This window comes from Sphaeramia orbicularis, chromosome 6 (genome assembly GCF_902148855.1).
Source record: "Sphaeramia orbicularis chromosome 6, fSphaOr1.1, whole genome shotgun sequence".
Classification (NCBI taxonomy): domain Eukaryota; kingdom Metazoa; phylum Chordata; class Actinopteri; order Kurtiformes; family Apogonidae; genus Sphaeramia; species Sphaeramia orbicularis.
The window spans coordinates 8630598-8645597 of NC_043962.1; the positions used below are offsets into that span (position 1 = coordinate 8630598).

General features: G+C 36.6%; 2 protein-coding genes and 1 long non-coding RNA gene across 3 annotated transcripts in view; 2 read left to right on the forward strand and 1 right to left on the reverse strand.

Moving 5' to 3' along the window:
- Window positions 1–9796, forward strand: part of tat (tyrosine aminotransferase) — a 13507-nt gene extending 3711 nt beyond the window's left edge. The window contains exons 4-12 of the mRNA XM_030136577.1: window positions 80–147; window positions 292–450; window positions 2344–2482; window positions 3239–3291; window positions 6515–6667; window positions 6749–6874; window positions 7644–7727; window positions 8808–8906; window positions 9127–9796. Of these exons, the coding sequence (XP_029992437.1) occupies window positions 80–147; window positions 292–450; window positions 2344–2482; window positions 3239–3291; window positions 6515–6667; window positions 6749–6874; window positions 7644–7727; window positions 8808–8906; window positions 9127–9276 (1031 nt within the window). The 3' untranslated portion in view covers window positions 9277–9796. The remainder of the gene's footprint in view (window positions 1–79; window positions 148–291; window positions 451–2343; window positions 2483–3238; window positions 3292–6514; window positions 6668–6748; window positions 6875–7643; window positions 7728–8807; window positions 8907–9126) is intronic.
- On the reverse strand, window positions 4417–8095 carry LOC115420944 (uncharacterized). Its single transcript, XR_003935623.1, has 2 exons — window positions 8057–8095; window positions 4417–4504 (listed from the first exon to the last, which is right to left on the reverse strand). It is a non-coding gene; the product is annotated as an uncharacterized LOC115420944 (long non-coding RNA).
- Window positions 9797–10825: 1029 nt separating the features above from the next.
- Window positions 10826–15000, forward strand: part of LOC115421129 (aldo-keto reductase family 1 member B1) — a 26577-nt gene continuing 22402 nt past the window's right edge. Inside the window, exons 1-5 of the mRNA XM_030136859.1 lie at window positions 10826–11175; window positions 12804–12980; window positions 13208–13324; window positions 13508–13585; window positions 14274–14390. Coding sequence (XP_029992719.1) covers window positions 11050–11175; window positions 12804–12980; window positions 13208–13324; window positions 13508–13585; window positions 14274–14390 — 615 coding nt within the window. The 5' untranslated portion in view covers window positions 10826–11049. The remainder of the gene's footprint in view (window positions 11176–12803; window positions 12981–13207; window positions 13325–13507; window positions 13586–14273; window positions 14391–15000) is intronic.

Below are 15000 nucleotides of genomic sequence, written 5' to 3' on the forward strand. Positions count from 1 at the left end.
TCTGTTTATACACTGACACTAAATGAATGTTGACGCTTCGGTCTTTACAATTTGTGTGTACTCATGTCTTTATCTGTAGGTTACCTGAAGAGTCGTCAGGCCGTGGCCAACTTCTACAGCTGCCCAGAGGCTCCTCTGGAGGCCGAGGTCAACACCCTACATACACCTCTTACTGTGATAAACACTCTGATAATCTGATTATAACCCATGATTTGGAGTTTATCTACTGTGGTTGATGTAAAGCTATGGTTGTGGTTGTGGTGTTAAGGTTGTCTCCGCCTCCTCTTGCAGGATGTGATTCTGACCAGCGGCTGTAGTCAGGCCATTGACCTGGCTATCAGTGTCCTGTGTAACCCAGGGGACAACATCCTGGTGCCCTGTCCTGGATTCTCTTTATATAAAACCCTGGCTGTTTCCCTGGGTATCGAGGTCAAACTCTACAACCTGCTGGTAAGTACAAGTATGAACGTGCTCAGTCTTTATTCTGTTTATACCATTTTCCTTATATAAGCAGTATTTGTACCCAAACACCTGCAAAAACACTTCATAAATCTATTGGTTAAAGATGCATGAGGGTTAGATTAAATCAGCCACCAAAACAACTGGGTTCAAATCTATGTGGTTATGTTTGCACATCAGACCTACGTGATAATGTTTAGGCATCAAAGGTCCTTAGTTAGATGTAGTCGCTAAAAGTAGAATAAATGAATAAATAAGTAAAATAAATATTACACAATACTGGTTTAGAAAAAGATTGACAAGTGTGCCTGTGCAACCTCTGGGTGTAGATTAAGTATCATGGTTGACTGGACCGTTGGAGTCTTCCAATAAATACCCATTTGGGTAAACATTGTCATGTGGGTTATTCTAGCATTAATGATTATGAAAACCCAGGTACAAAGAGGATCTGAATCTATTTTTTCTGCTAAAACAAGACTAAAACAAAGGTTCATGGAATTTCCAGCAAATGCTTTGTATTGAAACAATCAATATATGTCTGAATGTCCCAGTAAAAAATTCATAAAAAATTCAAAAATCTAAATTTCACAAAACTGTGAACAAACTTTGTAGACATTGTCCCAATGAAGAAACGTATAAAATTAGAAATTAATCCGACCAGTAGTTTCAGAGAAGATGTTTGAAGGAACTGCTAATGAAGATGAAGATGAATACGAAGATGGACACATCACCTTCACAACAGCTCAGTGACATAAAAAGCAGTTTCAAATGTTTTTTTTTCCGTCAGAGATGAAGAATTAAGTATCTCAGTCAGAGAAGAACAGTCCACATATTACCAAAGAACAAAATGCCACTTGAAGCCAAAGTCTTTTAAGCTCATGCACTAGGGGGCAGCGTTACCTGGACTCTACATTTATGGCTCCACCTTAAAGCAAATTAACAGGGATCTTTATGTCAAATGATGGTTCCCTCCTGGTTTTACTCTGCATCGAGGTGTCCACAGATCATTAAAGTTCCTTCATCAACTAAACGGCTTCTCTTATGTGGACTTCAGAGGTTGTCCAGCAGCTCAGTCCTGTTTCAGTCTATTTCAGCCTGGTTTCAGTCCATTTCAGTCTGTTTCAATTCGTTTCAGCCCGTTTCAGCCCGTTTCAGTCCGGTTTCAGTATGTTTCAGTCTGTCCTTATGTGACCTGCCATTTGTTGGAACACAATGTCCTCAAGAGTCAAGATACAGTTGCGTGTAATGGTTCAACCGCTTTTATGCAGATTGGAAACAGATCTCAAGATGTTAATTCAGTACAAACAACACAAATAAACATAAAACATGCAAAGCGGTGCCTCTGGCAGCTGACTTTTGCAGATATTGCCCAAAGTTCCCAGACCACAGGCCAAAGGAATGAAACATGAGTGGAGGTCATTTGGACCAGGATAAAGGCAAATGAGTATTTGGTCTTTCTCTGCTGGATAGAAGACATAGAAATGTCTTCACGCCTGGGTTCCTTTTGGATTTTGGAAGTTAAATATTACTTCCTGTGGCAACAACATAATAGGTTGAAATGGCAAACCATGGCAAATTTTGTCTTTATTCAGGTTTGGCTCCAGGAGAGTTTTTTATACATCCATACCTGGTGCATATGATGACCAGGTACAGGACATGAATGTGGAACTTGAACTAAAATGACTTTGACATCCCTGTTCTAGGTAATAATGAGTCTGTTAAAGCTGGAAAGTTGGACATACAGAAAAAGAAGTAATTTAACTTTACTTAACTTTTTCCCCATTTTTACTGGTTCCATTAAGTTCTCAACCAGACGTTCAGGGTCTTTATGGAGGATAAATAAACGATTACAGCCCAACTTCATCTATCATCTTCATTTCACAGCCGGAGAAGTCATGGGAGGCTGATCTGCAGCATATGGAGAGTCTGATCGATGAGAGGACATCCTGTCTGATTGTCACCAATCCTTCCAACCCTTGTGGCTCTGTTTTCAGCAAGGAACACCTACAGAAGATCCTCAACGGTTAGTTAACTTCATCTGCCTTCAACAGGAATAAAATTACATCAACCATAAACACACCATAAATTAGAATCAGAATCAGAATACTTTATTAATCCCAGGGGAAATTATTGTGTGTTACAGTTGCTCCATTCAAGTATAATAAAAAGTAACAGGAAAGAATATGAATAGAATGGTTATAATGAGGTTATAATGAGGTTTTAATGAGGTTTTAATGTTGTTATGATGTGGTTGTAATATGGTTATAATGTGGTTATAACATGGTTATGACGGGGTTATAATGTGATTATGATGTGGTTATAATGTGGTTATAATTTAGTTATAATGTGCTAATAATGTGGTTATAATGAAGTTATAATTTGGTTGTAATGAGGTTATAATGTGGTTATGATGTGGTTGTAATGAAGTTAATATGTGGTCATAATGAGGTTTTAGTGAGATTATAATGTGGGTAGAATGAAATTATGATATGGTTATAACGTGGTTATGATGTTGTTATAACATGGTTATGACGAGGTTATAATGTGATTATGATATGGTTATAATTTAGTTATAATGTGCTAATAATGTGGTTATAATGAAGTTGTAATATGGTTATAATGAGATTATAATGTAGTTGTAATTTAGTTACAGTGTGTTTATAATGAGGTAATGATGTGGTTATAACGTGGTTATGATGTGGTTGTAGTGAAGTTATAATATGGTTATAATGAGGAGTTAAGCACTGATTCTTGTGTGTTCTTTTTTTGTTCTTTCCAGTGGCATCCAGACACTGTGTTCCCATTCTAGCTGATGAAATCTACACTGATCTGGTGAGTTTGACTCCACATGGACACGTCACATTATGCGGTTCAGGTCGGCAGGTGGTTTTGGCGCTCCGGAACACTAACCAGGCACATTTTTAACAATGACAGCGGTGGTATTTGGCCTGACCCTGGTGGTCAGCGGACATCAGCACATGGGAGATTAAGGGACACACGGCGTGAATGAGGCAGTATGGGTAATAAAGCTGGGGTGACAGGGGGTTCAGTGAGGACAGGCGCTGGATCTAACAGACGGTCAATGGACGCCTGAGTCCAGTTCAGTGTCAGAGATATTCAATATGAAGGATGGGGTATGGGTATTTATGGATGTATGAGGAGTTGTTACATCACATAGAACAGAATATAATAGAATAGTCTTTATTGGTACTGTTGGATTAGATTAGATTAGATTAGATTAGATTAGATTAGATTAGATTAGATTAGATTAGATTAGATTAGATTAGATTTTACTGAGCCCACAATGGGGAAATTCAATGGTCAAGGCAGCAACAGAATGAAGTGCAAGAAAAAATGTACAGAATAAAGATAGTAACGGGAACAAATGAAAACCAGTTTACCAGATAGGAAAAGGAAGTACAAAAAGAAAGACCGTATATAAAAAATTTATTTTAAAATATATATTGAACATACTGTAATATATATAAAGTCAACTCCACACCACAGAAAGAAGAAATAACATTTAAAGGATATATACAAGGGAATAAAGGGTATATACGAGGTAAAAAGAAAAATACATGTACAAGATAAGATTAAAAACAAGTTGAATGAGTATGAGTATTGTAGGATGATGGACAGGACAGACAGACAGACAGGACACTGTTTACCAGGTCAATAAAGCCCAGATAAGACTGACTTGTGTCACAGTAGTTTTCCATTTCATACCTGCTCTAATAAAGGGATGACTACAAACAACATCATAGACTGATTCATATGTTTTAATTTACTTTTCATTTTGATTAAAATAAATCCTTCACCTGTTTCACTATGTTCTTTTACACCTACACTATATGGACAAAAGTATTTGGACACTTTAAATTGTTATCTTTGCTACCAAAATGCACCAGAGATGGTTTTTACTTCACTTCTCTCAACACTGACTTTTGTTGTTTTTTAATCCATGACTATGAATTTAAATGTTCTACCGCTAAGTATCTAAACTATTTTTTGCGCTCTAACTGTAAGTAATCATTTTCTACCACAACTATAATCATTTACTTTCTTCACATCACACTGAGGAAGAAAAATCTCCAATTAAACTTTAAGGAATTATTGACGGTTATAAACTGTATGGACATAAATATTGGGGCACATTATGTCTACAGCTGTAAGATGTCCTGTTCATGATGATTTCACATATAAACATCCATATGAATAATCAATATGATTTTTATCTCAATGTAAAACTATATTATGACATTTGACATTATTATTGTTTTGTATCTCAGACCCCTGATCGAAAAGAAACACCTGAATTCAACATGTCCACATACTTTTGGACACATAGTTTATGTCATTCAGAATACAGAGGAGTTTACATTCATGTTGATACATTGACATGCTTCCTTCAGTTGGTCAGAGAACAGTGCGTTCTGAATGTTTGCATTGGCTCTGGTTGATGATGACTGAGTGGAAAAGTTTGTTGTCGGGGTTGTCGGGTGCATCCACAGGCCTCCAACCCCGCCCAAACCACCGCCCACCACAATGACTTTGCACTTTTTGGATGGAGACACATGTTTGCAATTAATGCAGATGTTGGGGCAGAATGGGGGTGGGGCTGTGATGGGCGGAGAGTAGACTGCAGACAGGGGGGAGAGGCTTATGGGTCAGCCTGATGTCTCAGACTGAGGGGCCGGGCTGTTTGCCCCACCTCCCATTCAGCAGTAAATGCTGTTTTACAACCTGTCCCGCTCCATCAGCGCAGATGTGTGACCTGTGCATGAGCTGGGATCCCACATCGCCAGCTTTAGTTTCAGTTTCAGACGGTAACAGAAGGTTCACTGAAGCTCTTGGACTTCAGACGTTTACAGTATCAGGGGTGTGGCTGTGATGTCATCCAGGACAACCAATAGGATTTGGGGCAGTCCCTGTGGTTACGTCAAAGACACTGAAGGACTGTAATGAAAACCAGCTTCTGTCTGCTTCAGCGTTTTGACCCTTGACTGTTTTTCCTCATATTCTTTATATTCTTTTTACTCTGAACTCCACAGTCAACATTTAATGAGCCTTTGTTTGGTTTATTTTGCACAAAAGGCAAATCCACATGTTCACACCTGATTTCTATAGACTGGAGGGGGGCTCTATTTTCTAAGTCATAAACAAATGTTTCATTACAGGTTTGATCATTTTAAATTAGGTCATTTTAAAGTTACTAATGTTCAACAATGGTTCAAAGTGTAATGTTTGACTGAGAAAATCTACCAAAAGTAGAACCTGAATATCTGTAGAGCTCCAACGTCAGGGTTTATTTCAGCCGGGACTTTTTCAACTGCATTGTTTTTCTTCAGAAAAACATGTACAGAGAAATCATCTTCAATATCCAACATCTCATAATGATAATGACGCATCACATAATCAGTCATCTTACAAACAAAAATACACACATGCACACACACACACACACACACACACACACACACACACACACACACACACACACACACACACACACACACACATTTGTGTCCAGACCTTTAACCAGATTAATTATCACATTCTGAGTCCAGTTACACTTATGTATAAAATATGTAGAAAGTGTAACTGGACTCAGTGTGTGATAATTCATCTGGTCAGAGGTCTGGAGAGTCTATTATCAAACACAAGTTAAAGAGTCAGATAGTTTGATCCAAAACAGGGTTAGTACCACTGCTAACACTAGCATTAGCTAATGAAATGAAGGAACTACACTGTTAACGATTGCTGTTAAACATCACAGTCATTTCATCTCATCGATAAATGGTGACACATACAGATTTAGCAAACTGCGTTAAATCAACTTAATGTATAAACTCGCTAATCTGCACTAACTCCTCTATTTAGCAGGTTTTACCATCATACCATATAATGCAATGCTAAAGACAGCTAAAACTTGCTAATGTAACTTCATGTTTAGTCCCTGAACTTTGTAGTTGACACATAAGTCAATGAACAATAATTTCATCAGATGATTGATTTTGTCAGTTTTTCTCATTTTACCCTCTGCTCCTGTTTCCAGGTTTTCCCAGGATGCACTTCACCGTCCATGGCCTCTCTGAGCAGCAGCGTTCCCATCCTTTCCTGCGGCGGTCTGGCCAAGCGGTGGTTGGTTCCGGGTTGGAGGATGGGATGGATCCTCATCCACGACAGAAACAACATATTCGGATCTGAGGTGGGTTGGCCTAAGATTGTGGAGATTCTGGCGCTGTCTGCTCGTGGTCATGTGACTCATGTGACTGTTTATCCTCTGCAGATTCGACAGGGTCTGGTCAAACTCAGTCAGCGCATCCTGGGAGCCTGCAGCGTCGTACAGGGGGCGCTAGAGGGCATCCTCAACGCACCTCAAAGCTTCTACAATAATACCATCAGCTTCCTCAAGGTAAATGGACCCATCAGTATGACTGGGAACATGGGTGAAACTGGTGGAAACGGTACAAATGTCAGATATCACTAGTTTTATTCAAAATTAAATGTTTATATGAGAGAATGTATGATTATATAGTGTAAAAGGAGTGAGATTAAAAAATGTGGTTATAATGGAAGTCAATGGGGCATTTTGTCCATGAGGGAATATCTGACACTACAGAAAAAACACTATTGACATCATATCAGTTTAGTTGGTAATCTCTGACATATCCAACATTCTAATCACAACCAAATTTCCATCCTCTTACTATTTATTATACGGAAAATATTCATGTTTTTTATGTTGGTTTTTTTTTTTTTTTTTTTTAAATAAACCATTCAGAATTAAAATCATTAAACTGGCTTTTAAAGGGTTAAAATGGTGAAAATAGTTGAATTATTGGTCGCTTTGAGCAGGGATGAAGTTGATTAAGAGATGATTTATATCAGGGTTTTTTGTGCATCTACATGAAGGTAACCAGAGGGAGTAAAATGCATCATGGGAAAATAAAACACATATAAGAGTAAAAGACACTGGATTAAAAAATAAAACTAAAATGAAAAGTTCTTACCAAATTTCGTGCCAAAAGCTGCTATAGTCAAAATGAAACCACCAAATGAAAAAAATAAGAAAAATATTCAAGAATACCTGAGGATGGAATAAGAATTAAACCATATATTTGTGTTTTATTGTGAAATCACAAATATCATAAAGTCATTGAATGGTTTGTCTTGTTCTTCAGTCCAACTCCCAGATCTGTTTCAATGAGCTGTCAACGGTTCCTGGTCTGACTCCCATCATGCCTTCAGGAGCCATGTACCTTATGGTAAGTACCATGCACAAGTACCAGGAACAAGTACCATGCACATGTGCCATGGAGAAGTACCATGTACTCAAACCATGTACAAGTACCAGGTACAAGTATCATGCAGAAGTACTATGTAGAAGTACCATGTACAAGTACCATATACAAGTACCTTGGAGAAGTACCATATACAAGTACCATGCAGAATTTTTTTTTTTTTTTTGCATAGTGTGTATTTGTATACAGACAATGTGCAGCCTTAAACTGAGGTGTTGTGTATGATTTTTTTTTTGTCAGTGTTGTGTTGTTGGTTATATTTAAGCATCAAACCTGCTGAATTTAGGAAGAACAATCTCCCATTAAACGTTAAGGAAATATTGATGTTTATAAGTTATGTGTTCAAAAGTATGTGGACACAATGAATTCAGGTGTTTCTTTTCTAACAGGGGTCTGGGATACAAAATATTAACGTCAAATGTCATAATATAGTTTAATATTGGGATAAATATATTTATTATTAATATTAATGCTTCTATGTCAAATCCTCAAGAACAGGACATCTTACAGCTGTAGACATGATGTGTCCTAATATTTATGTCCATATAGTTTATAAACATCAATAAATCCTTAAAGTTTAATGGGAGATTTTTCTTCCTCAGTGAGATATGAAGAAAGTAGATGATTAGTTGTGATAGAAAATCATCCTTTACAGTCAGAGCAGGAAAAATATTTTAGAAATTTAGGAGGTAGAACATTTAAAATCATAGTCAGGGATAAACGAAGATGTAGATGATTATAGTTGTAGTACAAAATTATTACTTAGTTAGAGCACAAAAAATAGTTTAGATATTTAGAGGTAGAACATTTAAAATCAGTCATGGATTAAAAAACAACAAAAGTCAATGTAGAGAGAAATGAAGTAAAAACCATTTCTGAGGTATTTTGGAAACAAAGATAACAGTTTAAACCAAACTAACTAACACTAATTAACCCACTGTTGGAATGGAGGGTTGACGCTTTCAGGCATGGAAGGTTTAAAGTTCATTACTAGAAACATTTGACACAAATACTGAGTTTGTTTTGTGTGTGTTTGTTTTTCAGGTGGGCATTGACATGGGCCACTTTCCAGATTTTAAAAACGATGTGGACTTCACTGAAGCGTTGGTCACAGAACAGTCGGTGTTCTGCCTCCCTGCCTCGGTAAGATTTCCACCTGCTACCTCCACCTGTGGCCTCCACCTACGATGTCCACCTATGACTTCCACCTACAACCTCCACCTACAATGTCCACTTACCACCTCTACCTACAACCTCTACCTATGGCCTCTACTTACAACCTCCACCTATGACCTCCACCTGCAACGTCTCTTTAACTCCTTCCCTTTCATTCCTAACTCCGGTTCTGTTTGTTCCATTCCAGGCGTTTGAGTTTCCCAACTACTTCCGTATCGTGGTTACGGTGCCAGAGCACCTGATGGTGGAGGCCTGTGGACGGATCCGGGAGTTCTGTCAGCGTCATTACCGACCACGAAGCAGTGACAGTAGCGATAGCAACGATCTGGATCAGTGATGACAACCAGAACCCGAACCAGGATCGGATCCAAGAATCCTGTTCTGATATGACACTTTCTTCTAGAGTTCATCTGATCGTTTATTGGTGGTGTAATTTTGGATGTAAACCATATGAAATGAGCAGTTTTAATATTTATATTTTATACATGTTAACCGCTCCTTATTTGTGTATTTATATAATTTGTATAACCTTTTCTTTTTTGATATGTAACCGTTTGGATACTGTAAATGTCATCTGTACTCCTGCTCCATTCTGATCTAAAAGCAGAGAATGTGGAATAAATACAGAATAAATGTGCATGAAGTATGAAGAATCATCTACATACATAGATTACATTGCCATGCATTATCTGTATAGTATATAGTAGTGTTATATAGTGTTTGGATGTTAATTCTATTTGTTCTATCTTTGTCATATTGAATTACACTAAATATGTATATATATATTTTTACAAACAAATATAGTATTTGTTAGTTTGGGGAATAATTACCTAATAAACATACACTGTTTGACATTGTGTGACTTGTATTTACTGGAGGTCAAAAGTATATACTATATACTTTATATATATTATATAATACTAAGAATAACCATGTGTGGAAATTGTTTTGAATAAAAGTTTGTGTTTATGCTCAGAGCCCTTAACACAACAGTGCTAAACATACGGCCCGTGGCCCAAAACCGACCAAAACCAGCCCAGCTAAGGGTCCAGTCCTGCAAAAATTACACTGAAAATGTTAACAATGTCAATTACATTTTAGTTCAGGTTCATACAGACCAATATGATCTAAAATGGCTCACACCAGTAAAATACTATTATAATAACATATAAATAGTGTCAAATACACATTTTTCTCTTTGTTTTATTGGAAAAGTAAAATTATATGAAAATGTTTACATTTACAAACTATAAACAAAAAAGGTGTGAATAACCTCAAAAAATTGAAATTTCTTGAGTAAAACAAGTACAATTTTAACAATAACCTCCCTCAACTTATCATTTATACATGTACATGACAGATCACCTGTCTGTAACACCATAGTTATTACTGTTACACCACCGTTATTAATTTTATATCATAGATATTACTTGTATATCATAGTTATTACAGTTACACTGTAGTTATTACTTTCACATCATAGTTATTACTGTTACATCATAGTTATTACTATTACATCATAGTTATTACTGTTACTCTGTAGTTATTACTTTCACATCATAGTTATTATTGTTACACCATATTTATTACTGTTACATCATAGTTATAACTTTTATATCATAGTTATTACTTTTTGCAGTTTAATGTGGTGAAGAAACTGTGTGAATGCATTAGTGTATCTGTGACAGTGGTACAATATTACCATCTAGTGTTGAAGTGCAGACATGACAGTAAATTTTACCAGTGTGTGTGCGCGTGTGCGTGTGTGCGTGTGTGTGTGTGTGTGTGTGTGTGTTTACTGCCCTTATGAACACCATGACCTTTACACCAGGCTCCTCCTCACCTACTGACTGAACACACACACACACACCTGTTACAGTCTAGTAGTCTGTGTACAATTATTAACTTCAGTCCTGACGGTGATAAGGACGAAAGGAAAGAACCAGACAAGAAAGAGAGGAAAGGGACATGAAATAAAGACAATAGAAACGATAGAGACGATAGAGGAAGGACATTGACTCAGCAAAAAAAAAAAGAGGAAGTGAAAACCCGGGTGTGAGAGTTAGTGCAGCTGAAGCTTTGGTATGACCTGCAGTGTTTAATACAGACTATGGAGGATCCACTGGAGGACCTGGTCCAGGTGAACCCCCAGGTGGACCTGGACCAGGTGGACCGCAGGACCATTGAACTCAATGATGGCAGACAGATGCCACTGTTGGGTCTGGGAACATGGAAGGTATCAGGTTTCATCTGACTTTACTCCTAATACAGACATGTTTGAACTGTTAATACATCTATATGTGAACTCTGTTTTTCAGATGAGGGTTTTACCGTGAAATATCATGTGACTGCAGTTATTTAGAGTCATTAACCCTTTAACCCCTGTCTGAATGTATGATTTATTTTAAATATTCATGAAAATTCAACCGTTTGTTCATTAGTTAAAATTTCAAAATGTGCTGATAGAATAGACCTTGTTCTTTCAATAGACATCTGAGCATGCTCAGTGTACCCCCAAAAACAAAAACTACTGGCCCAAATTCAAATACTTGTTGTTCAATGTGTTCCAGTTCACAGTTCAGGTTCAACATCCTAAATCTCTTCTGAGTGCCTTATTTAGTAAAAACCTGTCAAACTTCAATTGCTCTCTTTGTCTTTTTCTGTTATTCCACCTGTTTTGACCCTAAAACACACAGTCAAACAAAACCACTGAAGGAACACAAGCACATACTCACAGCAGCTTTAATGACACTGAAACACATGACAATTCACATTAGCTCGTTTACCTGGAATCATGTCTCAGGGGTTAAAGGGTTAATGATGGAATTGGTCACATTAAAACCACATATTTTGCTCATAAATACCTGAACTACTTTGTACAACTAAAGAAAATTAGAGTTCATGCCACCACCTTCGTATATTTAACAGAACACAAAAACCTTTGGCATCATGCAATCAAAATCCACGTCCATAAAATTGGTAAAGCTCAAAAAGAAACACAAAGAAATCTGATTCATAGAATAAAACCCAACAACAAGCTGTTGTCTTAAACGAATGAAACACATTTAAATATATTTAGTAATATCATAACTGTAGAGAAGCTGGTGGACATACAACTGTATCATATTACCAGCTACGCTAACCACGAACTGCTTCCCTTTTAGAACAGATGATTCTGCTGATTCTTTGTTCTATCTTTGTTGTTAAAACCCTCAAAGCCCCAAACATCCACCTTTAACAAAAAACATCTACTTATGTAACTGTTTAATATCTGATGATCCACTAATCCTATTAAAGCTGTTTTTTCCTTCCATTTTATACCAATTATTTACATGTACTGATAGGATTGTCTGTCTACTTTAGTATTAGTATTTTCTGTATACTTTAGTATTAGTATTTTCTGTATACTTTAGTATTAGTACTATCTGTATACTTTAGTATTAGTATTATCTGTATACTTCAGTATTAGTATTATCTGTATACTTTAGTATTAGTATTATCTGTATTCTTTAGAATTAGTATTTTCTGTATACTTTAGTATTAGTACTATCTGTATACTTTAGTATTAGTATTATCTGTATACTTCAGTATTAGTATTATCTGTATACTTTAGTATTTGTATTTTCTGTATACTTTAGTACTAGTATTATCTGTATACTTTAGTATTAGTATTTTCTGTATACTTTAGTATTAGTATTATCTGTATACTTTAGTATTAGTACTATCTGTATACTTTAGTATTAGTATTATCTGTATACTTTAGTATTAGTATTATCTATATACTTCAGTTTAGCCTTGTGTTACTGTTGCATTTAGACATTTCTGTGGAGATCACACACATTCACTCCAATATTTCCTTCACAGTCATCCCATCTTCCCCGGACATCGGTGCAGGGTGCAGTAGAGGCGGCCATCGCCGCTGGATACCGCCATGTAGACTCTGCCCACAGCTACAAAAACGAGGTGGACATTGGAAAGGCACTGCAGTCCAAGATACAACAGGGGGTGATCAGGCGCCAGGACATGTTCATGGTCAGTAAGGTGAGTATGCCAACAATAACAGTATAAAAGTATATGTAAAATATGTACAAATAACAACAACAACAGCAGTAAAAGAGTATATATATAAAATGTTTATATAACCATCATGTGTGTCATAATAAGTGTCTGTGTGAAACACAACAGTGGAACCACTGTTTAATCAATGAATGTCTGAATGTGGCCCCTGGAATACAGTGATTTTGATTTGACATGTATTATTGATTTAGTTGTGGTGTACCCATCATGCACCTGAGGACATCCCTTTGTGCCTCAACCACACTCTGAAGGACCTCCAGCTGGACTACCTGGACCTGTACCTAATACACTTCCCCGTTGGCCTCCAGGTTCCACTTAAGACACAACACAAGAATATAACAGCTATATACTATAATAATATACTATTAAATATAACAACTATATACTGTAATAATATACTATAATTATATAATAATACACTAGAATATACACCATGGACTGATGTGAAACCTGTCATATAAGGCGGTTTACTGACTGTTTTTCTTCTACAGAAAGTGGGCGATGAGCTTTTCCCCAGGAAAGACGGACAGATTCTGACCTCTGACATAGACTACGTCGATGTATGGAGGGTAAGAATGTATACTCTCAATCGCCACTGCTTAGATTACTATCTATCTATCTATCTATCTATCTATCTATCTATCTATCTATCTATCTATCTATCTATCTATCTATCTATCTATCTATCTATCTATCTATCTATCTATCTATCTATCTATCTATCTATCTATCTATCTATCTATCTATCTATCTATCTATCTATCTATCTATCTATCTCAAATAACAGCAGATCTACTACTACTACTAATAGTACTACTACTACTACTACTACTACTACTACTACTACTAATAATAATAATAATAATAATAAGGTTTTATAATAATACATAACATGTTCAGTCTTGTGTAAAAGTCTGATCCATCTTTATCTGTAGTTTTTCAGGGTTAAATGCTCATACATATTTCACATGTCTCTCACTCTATTGTCTTATTCTCTAGGTTAAAGTCACTATTTAGTTTGACCTTTGACCCCATGACAAGAAACAGCATAAACAGAAACATCTGACATGAATTGAACCAAATCTGGTTATTTTTGTTGAAGCTGTCTAATTTAGGTCATTTTTACTAAAATTGTTGATTATTTTATTCATTTGGTGATTAATTCCTTAATTTGTGTTCATTTTGTTGATTTTTTTCTTTCACTTCATACAAAAAATGAACACAAATAATCACAGAAAACTCCCATGTTTCTTGCAGGGGATGGAAGCCTTACAAGCCTCTGGAAAAGTCAAGAGCATCGGAGTTTCTAACTTCAGTATTTTACAGTTGGAAAGACTTCTGTCCCTGTGTAGAGTCCCCCCCGCTGTCAACCAGGTAACTATGGCAACGGAAACATCTACAGACAGTGGGTGACAGTACGTACAGGATAACATTAGCAGGAACTTCATTTGCCTGGTAAAAGACTTCCTGTTCATCTGTGTGGTTTGAGTTTCCATGTCAAAGTTCATGGATAACTATTAAAATCAGTCTGATGACGTCTGGGGGAGGAGTCAAAGAAATGGTACTACACCTCCAGTCCAGTAGGTGGAGCTAAGAAGAAGCACGATGACGCCATAAACAGCAACAGTTATTCTGCTGTAAAACCATGCAACGCCACTGGATTTAACCAATCAGTGTCTTCAACACAGCCTCGCCCCCATAGATTCTGAGGAATCTGATAAGTCCCGCCCACTACAAGTAACTTTCATCAGGGAAAGTGTGGGGTCAAGGGGAAGTTTTGTACCAGGTAATTTAAGTGGAAACGTACCAAGGTTTTTCAGAATCCAGGATGAAGTTAAAGTTTTAGACATTTGACATAAGACTAAGTATAAATATTGTCTTTTCTGTGGTTTATTCTCGGTCAAACAGACAGAGTCCAAAAAACATAAACATAATCAAACAAATATAAATATAAACAGATTTACATGGACTTAACAATATTAAC